The 17,603-nt window shown below is 35.7% G+C and overlaps 1 protein-coding gene across 2 annotated transcripts in view; it reads right to left on the reverse strand.

Moving 5' to 3' along the window:
• Nucleotides 1-1,676: 1,676 nt before the first annotated feature.
• LOC150093673 (uncharacterized) overlaps nt 1,677-17,603 on the reverse strand; it is a 118,772-nt gene continuing 102,845 nt past the window's right edge. For both annotated transcript variants that reach the window (XM_090412870.1, XM_090412871.1), the window contains 3 exons: nt 13,569-13,811; nt 5,232-5,378; nt 1,677-2,458 (listed from right to left, as the gene is read on the reverse strand). In XM_090412870.1, coding sequence (XP_090268996.1) covers nt 1,898-2,458; nt 5,232-5,378; nt 13,569-13,811 — 951 coding nt within the window. In that variant the 3' untranslated portion in view covers nt 1,677-1,897. The remainder of the gene's footprint in view (nt 2,459-5,231; nt 5,379-13,568; nt 13,812-17,603) is intronic.

Genomic DNA, 17,603 nt, shown 5'->3' on the forward strand with positions numbered 1-17,603 from the left:
AAGCATACCAAATTAATTTATATAGAATAAGAGAGAAATTAGCCAAAACACTAAACTAGCAGTATACAAGACAGTATTCAAACCAGTTTTAAGTTATGCATCTGAGAGTTGGATTAGAAATAAAGTACTTGATCAAAGACTATAGACCACAGATATGAGGGTTCTGAGAAAAAGAGGAGTGAACTGATGGCATCAATGGCAGAATCATTAAAAATGAAGATATTAGAAAGGAACTTGACACTTAGTATTCAAGAATGTATAAGCAGAGCTAATGTAAGGTGGTATGGCCACTTAAATAGAATGGGTGAGGAAAGGTTAGCAAAACAGGTGTTTGATGCCAAGATGGCAGGAAAGAGACCCAGGGGAAGATGAAAGCCTAAGTGGATTGATTCAGTCAGAACTGCCTTGGAAGAACAAAATGTTAGATTATCACAATATTGGAGTGCTTACAAGTAATAGACTAACCTGGAAGAAAATTGTTGATAGGAGATTAATAATAATGTAAGCTTAACCCAGCATTAGTAAGGTGGGGTGTCACAGTTATTTCTTTCTATATCTTTAGGGTCTGTGAACACCCAGTAGTGAGCTATGGAAATTTTAACAAAGGGCTCGCATCGTCGAGCAAAAAAAAAAAAAACGTATTTCACACAAAAATTTTTATTAATACAGGTTGTGTACAAATTCCAATCAAAAGTGTGAGAGGACAATCAACCTCTAACGGCTATCATTTTTAAACAAATATTTCATGATCTAAACATGAACTATTTGCACAATCAACTGTGTTAATTTATCTTACATAAGAAAAACATTTTTTAACTATCAAAATATAATAAGAATGAAATCTTTTATAAAACATTTGATTGGCTATTGATTTTACCATATGATTGGCTACCAGAAGGGACAAGGATAAAGATAGCGCATGTGCTTATTTTATTTTCAAACTTGGACGCATTCGTTATAAAGGAGTTGAAACAATAATTCCAAATAAACTAATTTTTGTTAGGTTACCGTATGAATTTATCACTTAATATGTTTTTTAAAAAAAATTGTTTACTTTTTTTTCAAAAAAAATAAGAAGAACAAGGGGCTCTCAAATTTGAGAAAAGTTTAACAAAGGGCCCCTGCGAGCCCCTTATAGCTCACCACTGGTGACACCCCACCTTACTAATGCCGGGTTAATCATGTAATGCTGTCAGTAATCTGAACACTCCTTGGGGGCAACATAAAGAAATTGATGATATATAAAGATATAATCCATATATGGCTATCTTCATAATATTTTTAACCAAGTTTTTACCATACCTACCTACCCTCATAAGCGTCATTCTTCATCCCATAAAAAGATTAACGAAAAATGGACATTAAGAGCTAGCAATGGTTATTTTTAATAGGTTTTCTTTACAGTGAGTACTGAGTTAGTTGGAAGAATAGTAGCATTTACTTGCTGAGAAACAACTTAAGTACACATAACTTTCTTATCAAGCATCATTATCTGTTCTAACGGATGGCGACCTCACTTACTTCAACCTACATTTCTGGCTTATAAAAAATAAAACTACTTTTCACATAATTCATTATACCAATGAATCAGTTTTCTTGATCACTAATCATACTAATGTAAATTATAAACAGCAGGCTGATCTGCAAATGTTATAACAATAAAAAAAAAAAAAAACTTAGTAGTTCGGTCTACTTTATTCTTTACAACTCTGAAGCTATACTAAAATAGCTTCGTACTATAGTTAGCTGCTAGTATATTATATTACAGTTTCATAAATATATTTACAGATAACAAATCTACTCAAAAATGTACATTTGACAAAAAAATTGTCAACTTTATAATATACATCTAAAATTCAAATAATTGATTGTCACTAAATATTTAAACATTTTCTAATTACTCACAGTCAGACACTTTATCATCTGCAATATTTAACAAATCATCACAGTCCTGTGCTAATATCCTATCTAATAATAAGCATTCAATTTGATGGTCATCAAGAGTATCTGCAGTGTCATTGCTTGCCAAACTCTCATTATCAGATAAGTCTTCTTTTTGCACCCTTAATACATTTGCATTGGATAGCTGCACTTTTCTGTCATCACCTTCGACAGGTGAAGTTCCTTGAGAATTAGCAAGGATACTAATATCGTCAGGAATGAACACAATATCCAACTCAGAAGCAGCTGATGTCAGCCTGTCTTTATTTTGAGAGTCTTCCATTAGTTCATGTTCAGCTTCAGAATTATCTCCAGGTGAAATAAACCCATTAGATGGTAAATGCTCAGGTGGTTTGGTAACACTTGGAATTTCAGCAGAATCCATATTCTTTTTTTCTATTGATCGATCATGCATACGAAACTCTTGACATCCACTTTCCACATAGATGCCTCCTGCAACTTGAGAAGTTAAATCTTCATCCAAATGCCTATTCTGGACCATTTCCAAGGGTGAGATCTGAAGAGAGAGAAAAAAAAAAAATTAATTTGTGAAACAATTTAAAAAATTAAGTATTGTATAGCTGACAAACCCACAAAATGTCAGAAACAGCTTGTTGCATTTCTGACATCATGTACAGAATAAGAAAACATCAATATACTGTATATGCTGGCATACAAGATAACAGCAAAATTTTTCTTCAAAATGATTATTTACACATTAATTTCAACATATCCTATATATTAATTAGAATAAATTTTAATCTTTTAGCAGTTTGATTTTGCAGATCAGCAAAATCAAACTGCCATCATCAATGCAGAAACTGATATGTGCACAAAGGCATTACATAATGTAAGTATGACTAAAGCAGAACAACAATGGCCAAGTAATGTGTTTATGCCAAGAGAGTCTTGATGATTTTGGTGTTGTCACAAGTAGGTCTGGGATAATATAGCTCTTTATTGTGGAAAATATCGTAGAACTATGTTTTGCATGGTTGAAATTGACAAAGTAGATACAAGAATGAGAGAATGGGTATAATGAAAAATGTATCATAAGAGTTGAGTGGACTGTAGCATAGATAATACAATAGTTTGGAGAAAAATCTTGCTGTAGACGTGGAAATCTGTGAATGTCTTTGAGTGGTAGATGATTTTCATTGTTTATTGAAGCCCTGCAGTGATAAATCTCCATGTTTGGCCACAGCAGCGTTTCAGGATTATTACTGTGGTTGGGCTAATGTAGTCTTTCGTGGGTGGGATCCACATACAAACGTGTTGCTTAAACATGATATTTTTGGGCTTTCTGAAAGCATTTGATACTGTCATGACAAATTAATGTACAGAGAGATAGGAATATATTATTGAGACAGACAGAAAATTGTCTTGCATATATCAGTAAATTATGCATGGAGGAGGGCTAATATCCTGGAGTAGATCATCAGTGGTATGTGCACTACTTACTAAGACCACGGCATATTGTTAATGATGGTGGTGATTGTATTAGCCCTTGAACAAAGGTGAACTATTTTTTCACAAATGTATAGTCATCTGGATTCTGATATCTTGAGAAAATGAGGGAATATTAATTTCAGAGTTCATGAAGGAGGAGAGGACACATCAAGTGGATATGGAAAGTATTCATATAGAAGAAAAGAACAAGAAGTCATTTTGGAAGTTCTATACAAGCACAGTTAGAAAGGAACAAATTCTTTACATGAAAAGTGGTGATAAATGAACAGAATGTGTTGTCAGCATAAATAAGTTTAATGAACAATTAGCCAAATATGCTACTGGGTAAGACCTTCCATGATGAGTCTGGTAACTCCACAAAGTTCTCATAAGAATAATGGAATCTACTGGATACCACTGCACTACTATTACAATTACAGAGTTCAAGCTTAAAGATGTGCATACATTTATATAAAAAGTGAAGTTGTGTATCACATGTAAGTAGATCTGAACCAAACAAAATGATGACACTGTTCTACTTCCATTCTCAAAATACATATATATATACACACAGTAAACCCCTGAACATTATACTGCAATTTTATCAATATTAGCACTGTAATAATAAAAAAAAAATTGTTTTACACACAATTTTCACACTTTTAGATAAGTTAATGTTCGATGTTGAAGCGCTTGATTTAGGTAATCCTGCTTTGAAAAAACTATCAAATTTTTTTTTTTAATTCTGCTGTTTTTTATAATTAACTCCCTAAAATTACGAAAATGTGTGTAATTAAACTGCTGCAGAAAGTCACGCCATACAACAAAAGAACCAATTACAGTGCGATTGGTGTGATCACGTTCTAATCATGTTTTATGGTCGGTGACTCATTTATGTCGGCTAAATTACTAATGTTTTTCCAAAATTTGTTAAAAATAACAGGAAATTAATAACAAAATAACCTGTTAACTTAATTATAAGCAAATCTTGGTTGAAAGCATTTTAAAATTAACAGGGTGTTAATTTTCACGTGACATACGGAATGTAAATTTTGTCCATTAAATCAAGGGTTTACTGTGTGTGTATATATAAAAAGATAAGCCGAAATTTGAAATGTTTTTTGTCCAGCATATAATATAACATATATTGGTGTGAGTAGTGTAATTATTTTTATATAAAAAATTTAAGGAAAATATATTTTTTTTTAAATAGAAAAATATTAAACGTTGCACTATTTTTATAGATATTTTTAATTATATAAGAAAGCTAATATTGAACAAAAATGGCTGTTTTCAAGTCTTAGCAAGTAGTGCAACAACAAGGCTATTCGCAGCAATGGTTTTTAAGTCGCAATAGAACTGAATCCCACTGATGTTTCTTGCCATCAGCATAAGAAGTGGAATTTACAAAATGATTAGAGAAGTACCATGTCAATATAAATGAGAGTATGACATGAGATGCTATGTTCAGGGACAGGAAGAAGCAGTTAATAGCATTTGAAACTTCATGAATGTCAAGCAAGTTTCTTCATGACTCAGTATAGATAGCATCTCTTTTTTTTTTTTTTCCCCTCTCCAAAAATGCCCACAATTTTCATCTACCTTCATACAGCTTTGTCTGTAGGCACTTTTCTCACACTATCTGCTTTTCAGAATTCATGATGTACATTCACAACACTACAATCAATACTTTCTAGTGATTTGCCCACTCATCCATGATAACTTAAGATGTTTATGAGTAAATTGTTCCAAAAGCAAGTACAAACTACAGTCATTTAGTACTGTTGGGTGATCCTGAAGACATTAAATTACAGAATTCTTCATTTTTAAATATAACATACCTCTTTCTTCTGGTTGTGTTCTTCCTCTTCATTTCTCTTCATATATAATGGCAATACCTTAGAGCTCAACTTACTAGGTAGTTTTAGGAAGCTGTCGACATTGCCAGTAAGATCCGTAAAATCTTCAGCTTCAGATAAACTGATATCCTGAAATAAACATTTTCTTTTAATTAAAGTATCAATTATGATTTTTTTTTTTTTTCACTAGTTTTAAAATTATAAAAATCAAGTGGATATTGAATCCAGCATTATTTCAAAGCCTAATACAGAAACTATAAAAGAATATACTTGCTGACATTCACGAGTTGCCCTAGCCGTACTTTATAGGGGATGTGATTGCTATGCCCAAGCATCCGTGTATTCAACTCCTATTGGTCCATTTTGAAAAGGTTTCACTGGCCTGACAGCTGTTTCCAACTGGTTGGTTTTCATCAGAGACCAGGCAGAAACCTTAAGAGAGCAAAAACTTTCTTTCAATACTAAGGAACTTAAAACGTCGGAGAGGTGTATTTTTCGTAAGCGAACTCTTGGTCAGTGCATAAAAGTCCAGCTAGGGAAACTCGTAAATACCAGCGAGTGAAAGAATTATTTAACTGGAAGATGGTAGTTCCTTCAAAATTATTTAGCCATGCAATGCAACATCACTGTCTTTTAGTTGAAGACAATACAAAATACAGTTTGGTCAGCTAAACCCCCAAACTGTTAGCCCATCCTTGTTCATTCAGTATCTAGGTAGATGCCTACTAACTTAATAAATGTATTTTTTCTTCTTTTGCTGCTGTTTATACCGTGAAGAGCTATTATAAATAATAAACAGCCTCTAAGTCATTCCATATTTACTGTGTGCACCACGAGAAGGTGAAGTGAGGTTCTGACTTTAGGTCAGAAGTCTCAGTCAGTATTTTCAAAAAGGCTATGTAGAGGTTTCCTTCCAGTTGTCTAGTTTTGAACCACTTGTGTGGATCTTTTATTCTTTTTTCACGTCTGAAAAAAGAATAAAACAAGTGCCAGTTTATAGTAATTACTTTCCAAAATTTTGAAGTTGATGTACAATTTGGATATGAATCAGTACTTCACAGATCTCCAAGAAACCATGTTCAAACCCAAATGATAGGAAGTGAATGCCATCTCTAAAATGAAAGAGCCAGATTTTGTTCAATTCTAAGTATGTGATATAACATTTGTGTGTTTTGACTTTGATCTCAGCTGAGCAGCCAATTTTGCCAAAATAAAACAGATGACATGAACAAAGCACTTGATAAGCTGGAGATAGAGCAACTATAATTTGTAAAGACCTTGTACTATCTGTTTGGATCCCCCATTTCACATGAAGGAGGAATGGAAACTTTTTTGACAACTGATGGATATCTAATCAAGAGCTTATATTTATCAATGATCTGGGGAATGTTACTTTGGTTGTATTCATTATCAGGCATGATAATTTTTTAATTATCATTAAAAAGGCTCAGTAATATGGATGGAATGAACTTAGTGCATCTGTCTTCTGTGATATCAATTGGATATAGTGATCTGCAAAATAAACTTGAGACTGAAAAGTGAATGGCACAGTAAGAGTACATGCCATTAATGTGTCCAGGAAAGAAATAGTTTTCTTCTTTTTCAATAAATCTGATGCAACTGTATACACAGAATTCTTTTTTAAAAACCTAAGGTAAGGCTGTCTCTAATTGTAACTACACTGTCATCCAGAAACAAAGCCACACATAAGATTATGAGAACATATCAAAATGTTCCATGACATAATAAATTTAGTTTAATCCTTTATCCAAGTGTGAGCAAACAAAGTTTGCACCTGAAAGTATCTTCAGGACTGGAGTAAGGTGGATTGTTCTAGCCAAGTTTCTTTCTACTTGACATTTAAAATTGCACTGGCTGCTTTAGTCTATAAACAGATCTGTATTTACAAGATACAGAAATGGTATTCAAATAAAACTTCAAGAGACCATTCATTTTCTAAGAAAAGATTTTCCTGAAAATGATTTCCATGTGAAATGGTTAGAAATAATCTTCTCTTAGAAAATGGTTACTTGAAGAAACCATTAGGACTGGGGAGAAATGATTACATTCGCTATACTGCACTGTAGTGTTGTCATATGTTCAGCTGTAGAAATTCCTGTCTAATAATTTCACTGTTATTGTAAAATTCGATGCAGTAGGATTTTTTTTTCTTAACTTTGCATCGACTTTTACAGAGGTCACAAACATTGTATATAGAAAGATATTGTAATTTAACACTGATTGTGGATTTTTGTTATTACAAATTTTGTATATAAGGTTTATATTAACTGTAGTTATAATAATTTTGTGATTTGAAAAACCATCTGGGTAGATATTGAAACGATAAGAATGTTAAACTGTATATTTCAAGAGCAATGCCTTAGAAAGTGGCGTGTCATTTGAAGTGGTTCCAATTTTAAAGAAATAACTTACAAGTTTTGTTTACAAAAGATAAAGTACCTTTAATTGTTCGAGCTTAACCTAATGCATGTCTCAAGACATGCATTAGGTTAAGCTCGAACAGTGCAACAAGAGGCGGTGAACATCTAAGGATGGCCCGCAGTTCGTAAATAATCAACTCTGAAGGTTACGACCCCTTTTGTGCAGGAATATTAGGGGTTCTCAACCCTTAATTCATGGGCCACAACAGAAAGTGTAAGAAGGGATGCAGAGCCAGAAATGAGAAAAAAAGCAGGTATGCAGAAATGCAGTCTTCTCTCATAGTGTTTCGGGATCCAGCATCGTGGAAGCGGGTCCGTTGGACATCCAGAGAGAAGTAGGGAAATGTCGAAGGAGAAGTCAGACCATAATATGCATCAAGCCCTGGGAATTCTTCACGATGCAACGCCGCTAAAGGAAAGAATCCCGCGCGAATGTTGAGGTCCAGGACGGAAAAGAAGTCTGTGGAACCAGACAAGAGATGAAAGAGCCAGTTCAGAAATATGTCAAGAGAAGAACTGTGAGTAAAACCTTTGTGTATGTTTAACATTGCGGAAGAACGTTTACAAAGTTAAATTGTGATTATTTGTTCCAGACTAAGAGGCTAAAGAAAACTTGGTATAATTTAGATATGAGAAACTTGTTGTTTGAAATATATATATAGTGCATGAACAAATCAGTATTGGGATGAGATTATAGATTGGTGTATGATAGTATTGCTGTGTGTATAACGTATGAGATATTATAATTCTTAGCTTTAGATATTTTGGTTAAAAAGAGTCAATTCATTCATGACACTGTAATTGCATCATAGTTTTAATAAAAATGTTTGTTATGTTAAAGAATGTGTAGGCACTGTTTCTAAAAAAAAATGCGAACCTGTGAGCGAAGATAAATAAGAGTAGCCATGACTGTCAATAACACTTGAGATAGATCTAGAGTGATACTACAGGTGATCTTAATTATATTTTAATACCCATAAAGGGAATCTTGGTGGTGCAGTCGTAACAGTAAATAAATTTTCCAAAGTTCCCAAGGTATCAGAAATTAGATAACCTGTAGTAACTTAAGAGAAAGTAAAGTAAATAGAGCATAAAGTAAAAGTAAATAATAGCATGATATTACAAAGGAGCAAAGAGACATATGTGGACTATGGTTAAAATTAATCTCTGATATTGATATTGTATGGTTAATGGGACTTGTGTTTGAATTAGACATTAAAACTAACAAACTGGGGGGAAAGAAGAAAAAAAATGTTTTCTAAATACATGATTATATGCAGTCCATGAGAATATTCCCTTGCAGCTTAATCATACTTGTGAATGTGCTGATATTTCTCAGATTTTTCAGTAGTGATAGCAGCTATTCAGTTCATGCTAGTGTCAAAAAGAATAAGTTTAAAATTAATCTCTGAAAACTCCAAAATATTTTAGAGCATAAGAGGAAATGATCCAGGAAAGTAAAAGATTTCTAATTAGCATGTTTTGTGAACTTCAAATTAATTTAAATTAAATAATGAAGGAGAGGAAGTATTCATATTCTGAAATAAACTGAAAAGCATGCAAAAACTATTCAGCTGGCAAGTAGAACGAGTTCTACTTTGAATTAAAATTTGTATCAAGCTTACAGAGTTCTACATACACAGGATTTGCTATTTATTTATTTATATATATATTTATATATATATATATATATATATATATATATATATATATATATATACACACACACACACACACACACACACACATACAGTAAAACCCCTTCTTTACACTTTTCAGGGGACTGATGGAAAAAAGTGTAAAATAGCAGTAGACTTAGCTAGTAGTCTACATACTTGATTACAAAATTTAATAACTGAAAATAAATGAATTTACAATTACTTGCATTTATCTATTTAAAAAAATCTTTAATTGTTGATTGTTTTTTTTTTTTTTTTTGACATAGTGCCATATTGCTTTGCATGGAGAGTTGAAGATCTTTTGCTAAATTCACACGTGTTCTGGCATGCCGATCTATACGTCGCAGAATTGCCATCTTTTCTTCTACTGAAATACATTTTCTGTCTTTTTTCTCCCTGTTACTAACATGGATATCCACCACCGCAACTTTCACATGCTAAATTACGTAGCCGAAATTCTGCAATATCAATTCGTACTGTGATTGAAAAATCACGATATCGCTCATCACTACATTACTGCTGCAAGCATCCAGGTCACCGTGATGGCGGAAATGAAACTACAGCCAAAATCAACGCTGTCTGGGAATAGAAATGTGCAGATTTCTGCAGAAATCGATTCGAAAATCAGTATTGCTACCTGAGAAAAAAACGCAAATCACGGAAATAACATCCATATCAAGTTGTTAATGGTGGGAAAACAATATGTCGTAAGAATAGGCCTTAAGATGGGACCAACGGAAAATGACGTAAATTGCGGGAACGTAAAAACGGGGGTTTTACTGTATATATATTGTTGTTACAGACCTGGTGGATTGGTTGCTAGTGATGAAGAAAATGCATCACGAAATAGACAAGATGAGTATAAAAACAGTAATCATAATGGGAGACTTTAATTATCCAAATATTGATTGGGTAGCAGTAGAATCTCATGAGAAGAATGAAAATGAATTTATTGAGCTGTTGCAGAACAACGTCCTCAAGCAGCATGTGACAGAAGGAACTCGAGATCAAAGAATGTTAGATTTGATTCTAGTGTCAGAAGCAGTTTCAGATAAAGGTAACTATTCTGCCTCTGGTTGGTGACTCATTATATTGCTCACTTGGGAAGTGACTAAGTTTATGAATGTTACATGCTGAACTACAAATCAGGAAATTATGACCAACTGAGGAGTATACTAAGTTCAATGGAACGGGATCGGTCGGCTGATGGATGGGAAAAATTTCGACAGTGCATGGGAAGCACTTAAACAATACCTAAATGATGCAATATCAGAGTGTGTCCCAAGAGTTCGAAGAATAAATAGGGTAGGAGTCAAATGGATGCGTAATCTTATTACGCAAGAGATTCGTAAGAAAAGAATGAGGTGAAAGGAATACCGTTTGCATAAGGATGATGTGCATTATGAAATTTATAAGCAGCAGACTAGAATAGTCACAACGGTTGTATGGAAAATAAAGTGATTATGAAAGGAAACTGGCTCTGGATGCTAAAGACAACCCACAAGAATTCTATCGATATGCTGGACATTCTCCTTTCCAGTAAAGCAATACCACTACCTACACGCTTCAAAAACTATCTTCATTCTGAAGAAAGAAACTTAAAGCCATGCATCAGACTAGACCTATTACCATCTCCCCTGTGATACTTAGACTATCATAAAATCTTAGTTAAACGACTTTGTCCCTAGGTCCCTTCAGACGGCTGTGCTGAGAATATATATCTTCTTTCTTCTCTTCTCTCTGATTCTCAATGCTGCTGGACCTCCAAAAGCCCTTCCTGCTCTCCTTTGAGCACTGTCTATTGCTGGATGTCCAGAACCCTTTCTTTTCTATGTTATGAGCTATATTTGGGTAGCTCCATCACTACAGGGTCCCGTGCAACTTCTATTCTCCAGGTGTTCACCAGGGTGATCCTCTATCACCTCTTTTTTTTAACTGTGTCATAGATGAGTTTCTTCACTCTCTTCCTAGCCATACAGGCTACTCTCTAGGTGCTTCTTCCTTTAATGCTATGGCCTTTGCGGATGATCGTATTCTCGTAGGCTTGCAGGAACTCCTTGACCAGGCAGTTGACTTTTTCTCTATTCAAGGCCTTTCTATTAATGTAGAGAAGTCCTGCTCTTTAGCTTTTGTCCCCTCTGGTCATGACAAGAAGCTTAAGGTTGAGACTATAGAGTTTTCCCTGCACAGGAGGCCGTTGCATGCTTTGACCATCCTGGAAGAGTGGAGATACCTCGGTATCATGTTCACCCCAAAGGGAAGGTCTACTGTCCCTTCTACACCCTAGAAGCTTGGATCGCTTCTTTGAGGAAAGCCCCAGCAAAGACTGTTTCTTCTTTCCCACTATTACCACAAGTTGGTGTTTGGTATGACATATATCTCAGTACTGTCCCAAATGGACAGGGCTATCCGTTCAGCTGTGAGATCATGGCTCCAACTGCTGCCTGACATCCTTATTGCATATTTCCACATGAGGGTGAAGGACGACGGCTAAAGGTTTCTAAAAGTCCATCAATACAAGAAGAATTAGGCAGACTAAAGGCTGATGCCATTATCAAGGTACGTTAATTGAGCCAGCACCCAAGCAGAACACAAGAGAATGGGAATCTCTGCTACACTGTTCTGTAGATGGTGCTCCTTTAAAAGAGTCATATCTGGTGCCTCCCCAGCATGATTGGGTAAGGGATGGCACCAGACTCCTCCCTGGGTTCAAGTATATTGACCTTACCAGGACGACAATCAATGCCCTGCCCACTCGAGCCTGCACAGCTCAATGGAGTAGTGATGGCTGCTACTACAGTGAGACATTGTCTCATATAGCCCAGTGTTGCTTCACACCCATATGGTCCGCGTACGGAGGCATGATGCCGTGGTCTCCATTCTGAACAACCACTTTAAGAAAAAAAGGTTGGGAGACCATGGTCCACCATGGTCTCCCAACCTTTATAGGACCTCTGTGGGTTTGCATAAGCCAGACTTAGTGATGTTTGGGTAGTTGATGCCCAGGTGGTGGGAAAAGGGCACCCACTAGCCTATAGCCATAATAAGGTAAGCTATTATAAGAATTAGTAAGATACAGGAGGAGCATGGGGCAACTCTGAGGTTTATCAGCGCCATCATCTCTTTATATGGCATATGGAGCGCAGATAGCTATAAGGACTTAAAACAGCTTGGGCTTACGCAGAAGGATATAAAAGTTCTTTCCTTGAGGGCCCTACAGGGCACACTGGTGGCATGGTGCCACCAGAGAATGACTACAATGATAACTAGAACTGGCATAGGGTAAAACACGTAAAGGCTTAGACCTATATCAAGTCTGGACATGATGTAAGGGTAGTACTGCCCATAACCAGTACAAAGATTAATAAAAACTAACCAGTGGTGTACCATAAAGATCAGTGCTAGGTCCACTGTTATTCAATCTGTATATTAATGATATTGGGAAGGATTTTACGAGTGACATACAGCTATTTGCTGATGATGCAAAGATAGGTAGGGTAATCAGGAATGCTGCTGATATGCCTGGGGGAGGAGTGTCCTAGGTTCGATTCCCATCGGTGACATGAGGAGCTGAAGGATCTTCCTTAGCCAAGTTAGCTGGTCTTGGGCATGGACAGTAGGTTTTTTCCCCTAGTTTATCCTGGGGTTTTTCATCCTGCAAAGCAGGCAAACCGCTCTTGAGAACTCAACACTACAGGGCGTAGGACTGACTACCTTATGCTGTGAACGGTTTGAGGTCCGATGATTAACAAGCCCTCGACCCCGCAAGGTAAAAGGAAAATGATAATATATATATATGTATACACACTTTAACAGATGTTATCTATGGACTTTTTTCGAAGTTGGATTGAATTACGGTAGCAACGTGTAGTATGATGTTCTCTCAAAGATGTCATTACTCACATGAATACTAGCATCAACACGTCAATGTTGATGCTAGTATTCATCAACAACATCAATTCAAATTTCAGATGTTTTTGAAGTTCAACGACAATGGAGACATGAGTTTGCAGTAACCACTTTGAGCACCTTGTGTAATTGTAAGTCAAAGGTAACTTGTATTCATCCCTTGATATCTGTATAAATTTAGTATTACAATTTTTATATAGGTTTTTCTTTTGCTGAAGTGTGTATACATTTTTTGATGTACTCTGTGTGTATATATAAATTATATTATATGGACTAAACAATTAACTTACCTGCAGCTTATTACTCCCAGAAGTTCCATGATATGACACTCTAATACCATTAGTCCAATGTGATGGTACCATGAACATTTCAATTTTATCACTATGTTTATTGGATTCATCTTCACTTTCTTTTAGTTTTCTTCTTTGATGAATTTCATCACTTATCTCTTCAAGATTATGCAAGGCATCAGCATAGCTCATTTTAACTTTTAATACATTTTCTTCTAACCGATGTATCTTTCCTCTCTGTTCCTAAATATTGCAGGGGGATGCATTATGTAGTATTTTTAATGGATTCAGTTATATGGAATTATTACATTACTAGATTAACTAATATTCCAATTTTATACACAATCTCAACTAGATAAGCATTATATAATGTATATAAAGTACTTGCTGTGATTGTGATATCAAGCCTAATCAAAAAAAAAAAAAAGTACTGAATATCTAGAGTAATTCACACTGCATATTGTCAGTGATGCATCTGGAGAAGTTACTGATGGTGAAAACATTAAATTTCATTGTGATACTTCAATCATTTATGGCCAGCACTCGAAATTAATTAGAATTATGCAAAATTCTTCAAGGGTAAGGCCAGATCTAATCAGGGAGGGATCTCTTCCAGGTCATACGATGCCTAAAATACCAATCATATCTTTCTTTGTGAACATTCGCTGAAGATGCACTCAACTCCATTGTTAGTTCATTCCACACACACACACTTCTAGGGATGACTAAGTTCTACCCCCTACTCAAAATCTCATCTACACTGTAAAATCCCATTACAACTTCTATATTTCTATCATATCTCTTCTGTCCATTACTCTGAAAATCATAATCCCTCAATTTGCCTCCATATGCTCAATATCTTTATCTGATGCTGGGCCTTTTTCCCTGCCTCCTCATCTCCTTTGAGGTGACCAGTATCAGAGCACAGTAGTCAAGATATAATCTTATCAAAGATTTGTAAAAATGGGAGAATAGCTCTTTATTCTTTCAAATATTATTTTTAACAGTACTGTTATCTGATATGACTTAACTATCTTAGCAATATGGTCGTTGAACTTTTAACTCTCTATCATCATCCCAGGTTTCTAGCTTCACTTACCACTTGAAGCAAATTACTATTAATAAAATACTCTGTTTGCAATGTCTTCAGTCCAAAATGCATAACCTTGTACTTATCAACACTAAACTGATACTCACCTGCAGAGCCAGTTCACTCAGATCAGCCTGTAAGGATTCTTTGTCAGATATGTTCGTTATCACCCTTTTTAACTTTGCATCAGCAGCAAATAACTGCATATTTCCATCCAGGCCAATTCCAATTTCATTCATATACATGTAAAAACAACAATGGCCTGAGTGAAAAACCCTGTGATATAGCACTGGCCAACCTCCATACAATACTCCCTGATGCCTGTCATTCAGCCACTTTCCTATATTGCATACCCATATGTAACAACCAAAATTCTGCCAAATGCTTTTAGATTTTACTAAAATATTGTGGTATAATTTGGTACCAGCAATCACTATTATAAAACAAGCTAATCTGTAAAGCAAGACTTATCTTTTAAAAAGTCATTCTGTATGAGACCAAGTGTTCATTCACTTGGTCTCATACAGAATGGATAACACCAAGTGTTATCCACTCACCTCTAGATGCAGGTACTAATTAGCTTTTCCAACACCTTAATGACCACTCTAGAGATAGTGACTGGTCTAAATTGGTTGCTTCAAGTCCATTCACTCACTCACTCACTGTATAATGGAATTGTCTGCACCTTAGGAATTGCACTTATGAGAGTCCAGTTGAATAAACAAGTCAGACATAGCTAATTCTCTTGCATATTCCATTCAATCACACAGCAGTGGGATTGGATGGAATATCAAGCTCTTAAAGATAGAGGTATTTAAGCTAACTCATTTATTTATTCTATCCCATCAAGTTCCACTTCAGCATCCAGACAGCTGATAGATCTGTCTGGGATGTATACCTTATTAAGTGATCAATTAAACACAGTTATTTCTTGCATTCTGCCTTCACTAGTTATTTTTCCATGGTTAGTTTTTCTCTTTTATTTGCTATACAGTAAGAAAATACTCTTGGACTTCATCCTCCTTACTATGGATATCACTATCCTAGTCTGCTTTACACCTTGCTTCTAAATCTTGTCATTCATCCTAATATTCAATCTATAACATTCTTTTTTATGCTGCTCTTGGTTTAAAGTTTTATTTATCCATTTAACTTTATTATTAGCTCAGACCTCCAGGGAGTCCATACATCACCCAAACCAGCTGTCATAGGGAAGATGACAGCTGGTTTGGGTGATGTATGGCCTCCATCGGAACGTTCAGGTCGGGGCAGCAGTAGCTCGCTCACTGCAAACCTATATCTGGTGAAGCGAGCAAAATTACTGGCAATTTCATCCTGCGTGTCTTCAAATTGCCACTTTTCGTAACGGTTTCTTCACTTGTAACTTCTCCCACATTGAGGAGAGGGGATAGGTGAAAAGGAATGTTCTTTTCAGAATATATTAAAAAACAATATATTTGATTATTAGTTACTATACATGATTTACTAAAAGATCTGTCAACAAAGAATAAGCAAATATAAGGAAGAGAAAGAATAGGCATGAATAAAAATACTTTCAGTATTGCAAAATGGATTAGGAATAATTTACATCTTATTGTAAATTACATGATATTACATGTGCTCTTGTGTTAAGTATCCAGGGATGAAGTGAAGCATACGTGATCTTATAAACTCTAGACTTTAATATTTACATTTTTTTTTTATTATTATTATTCATATGGAGTTTTCCCCTGTTCCTCAGGACTGGTTGAGCCCTCCTAATGAGGGATTAAGTATGTATATTATGACTGTAGATCCGTGTGTGTTCATAGGCCAGTTTGTCTGTTCTGGGTGGGAAAAAACCCTAGTATGAGACTGGCTAACTCACCTTTAGTCAAAAGAGACCAGATAAAGGTTCCTCACATCACGGACGGGAATCAGACCCAGGTCTTTCTAAGCTACGGAGGCTCAAATTTGCATTTATGATCGGCATAATTAAAAACTTATGAAAAAATGGAAAGGGATTTGGTTGTGAAATATAAATCACTAACACTGCAGATGTAAGAAAAACAAGTTGTTTTATTGTATCACAGAATAAGGTAGAGACATTTGTAGTCTGTGTAATATCTGTCAACAAAGAGTGCAATTAGAGACTTCTTCTTCTTCTGCAGCTTCTTCCACTTAAGTGGGGTCACTGTTTGTAATGAGTCTCCTCCACACCTTCCTGTCTTGGGCTGTCACCACATCCAAGTTCTTCATCTTCAAGTCCTCTTCTACCAGCTCTCTTCTTTGGCCGCCCACGCTTCCGCCTTCCTTGCACATCCATCTGCATGACCCTTCTTCCCACATATTCGTCCTCCCTCCTCATCACATGACCAAACCATCTCAACCTTGCCTCCTGTATTTTCACTCCTAAGTTCGTAACTTTCACTGTTCCCTTGATGTAGTCATTTCTCAGACGATCCTTTCTGGTCACACCGCACATCCACCTAAGCATTCTCATTTCTGCTACTTCCATCCTGCTGATGTTATTTTTCCTCAGGGCCACAGTTTCTATAGCATATGTCATAGCTGGCCTCACTACTGTCCTATAAATTTTGCCTTTCAGATTGATCGGCACCCTCTTATCACATAACACTCCAGCCATCTCCCTCCAGTTCCTCCAACCCACTTCCTTCTCAGCTCCTCCATCTTCTTCCACTGTTGAACCTAAGTATCTAAAGTCTCTCTCCTTCCAGCTCCAGATCTGTCTCCTGGCCGCCGCCACCCACTGCGCAACATATATACTCTGTCTTACTTCTGCTCAGTCTCATACCTCTCTCTTCAAATACTTTTCTCCATCTTTCCAGTTTAGTTCCCGCTTCTTCTCTTGAATCTACACACAGTAAGATGTCATCTGCATACAACATTGTCCAAGGTGCATCTTCTCTCACCTCCTCTGTTACCACCTCCATCACAATATTAAA

This window comes from Typopeltis vanoorti, chromosome 23 (assembly GCF_054136105.1).
Source record: "Typopeltis vanoorti isolate ZY-2024b chromosome 23, IOZ_Tvanoo_1.0, whole genome shotgun sequence".
In the NCBI taxonomy this organism is placed as follows: domain Eukaryota; kingdom Metazoa; phylum Arthropoda; class Arachnida; order Uropygi; family Thelyphonidae; genus Typopeltis; species Typopeltis vanoorti.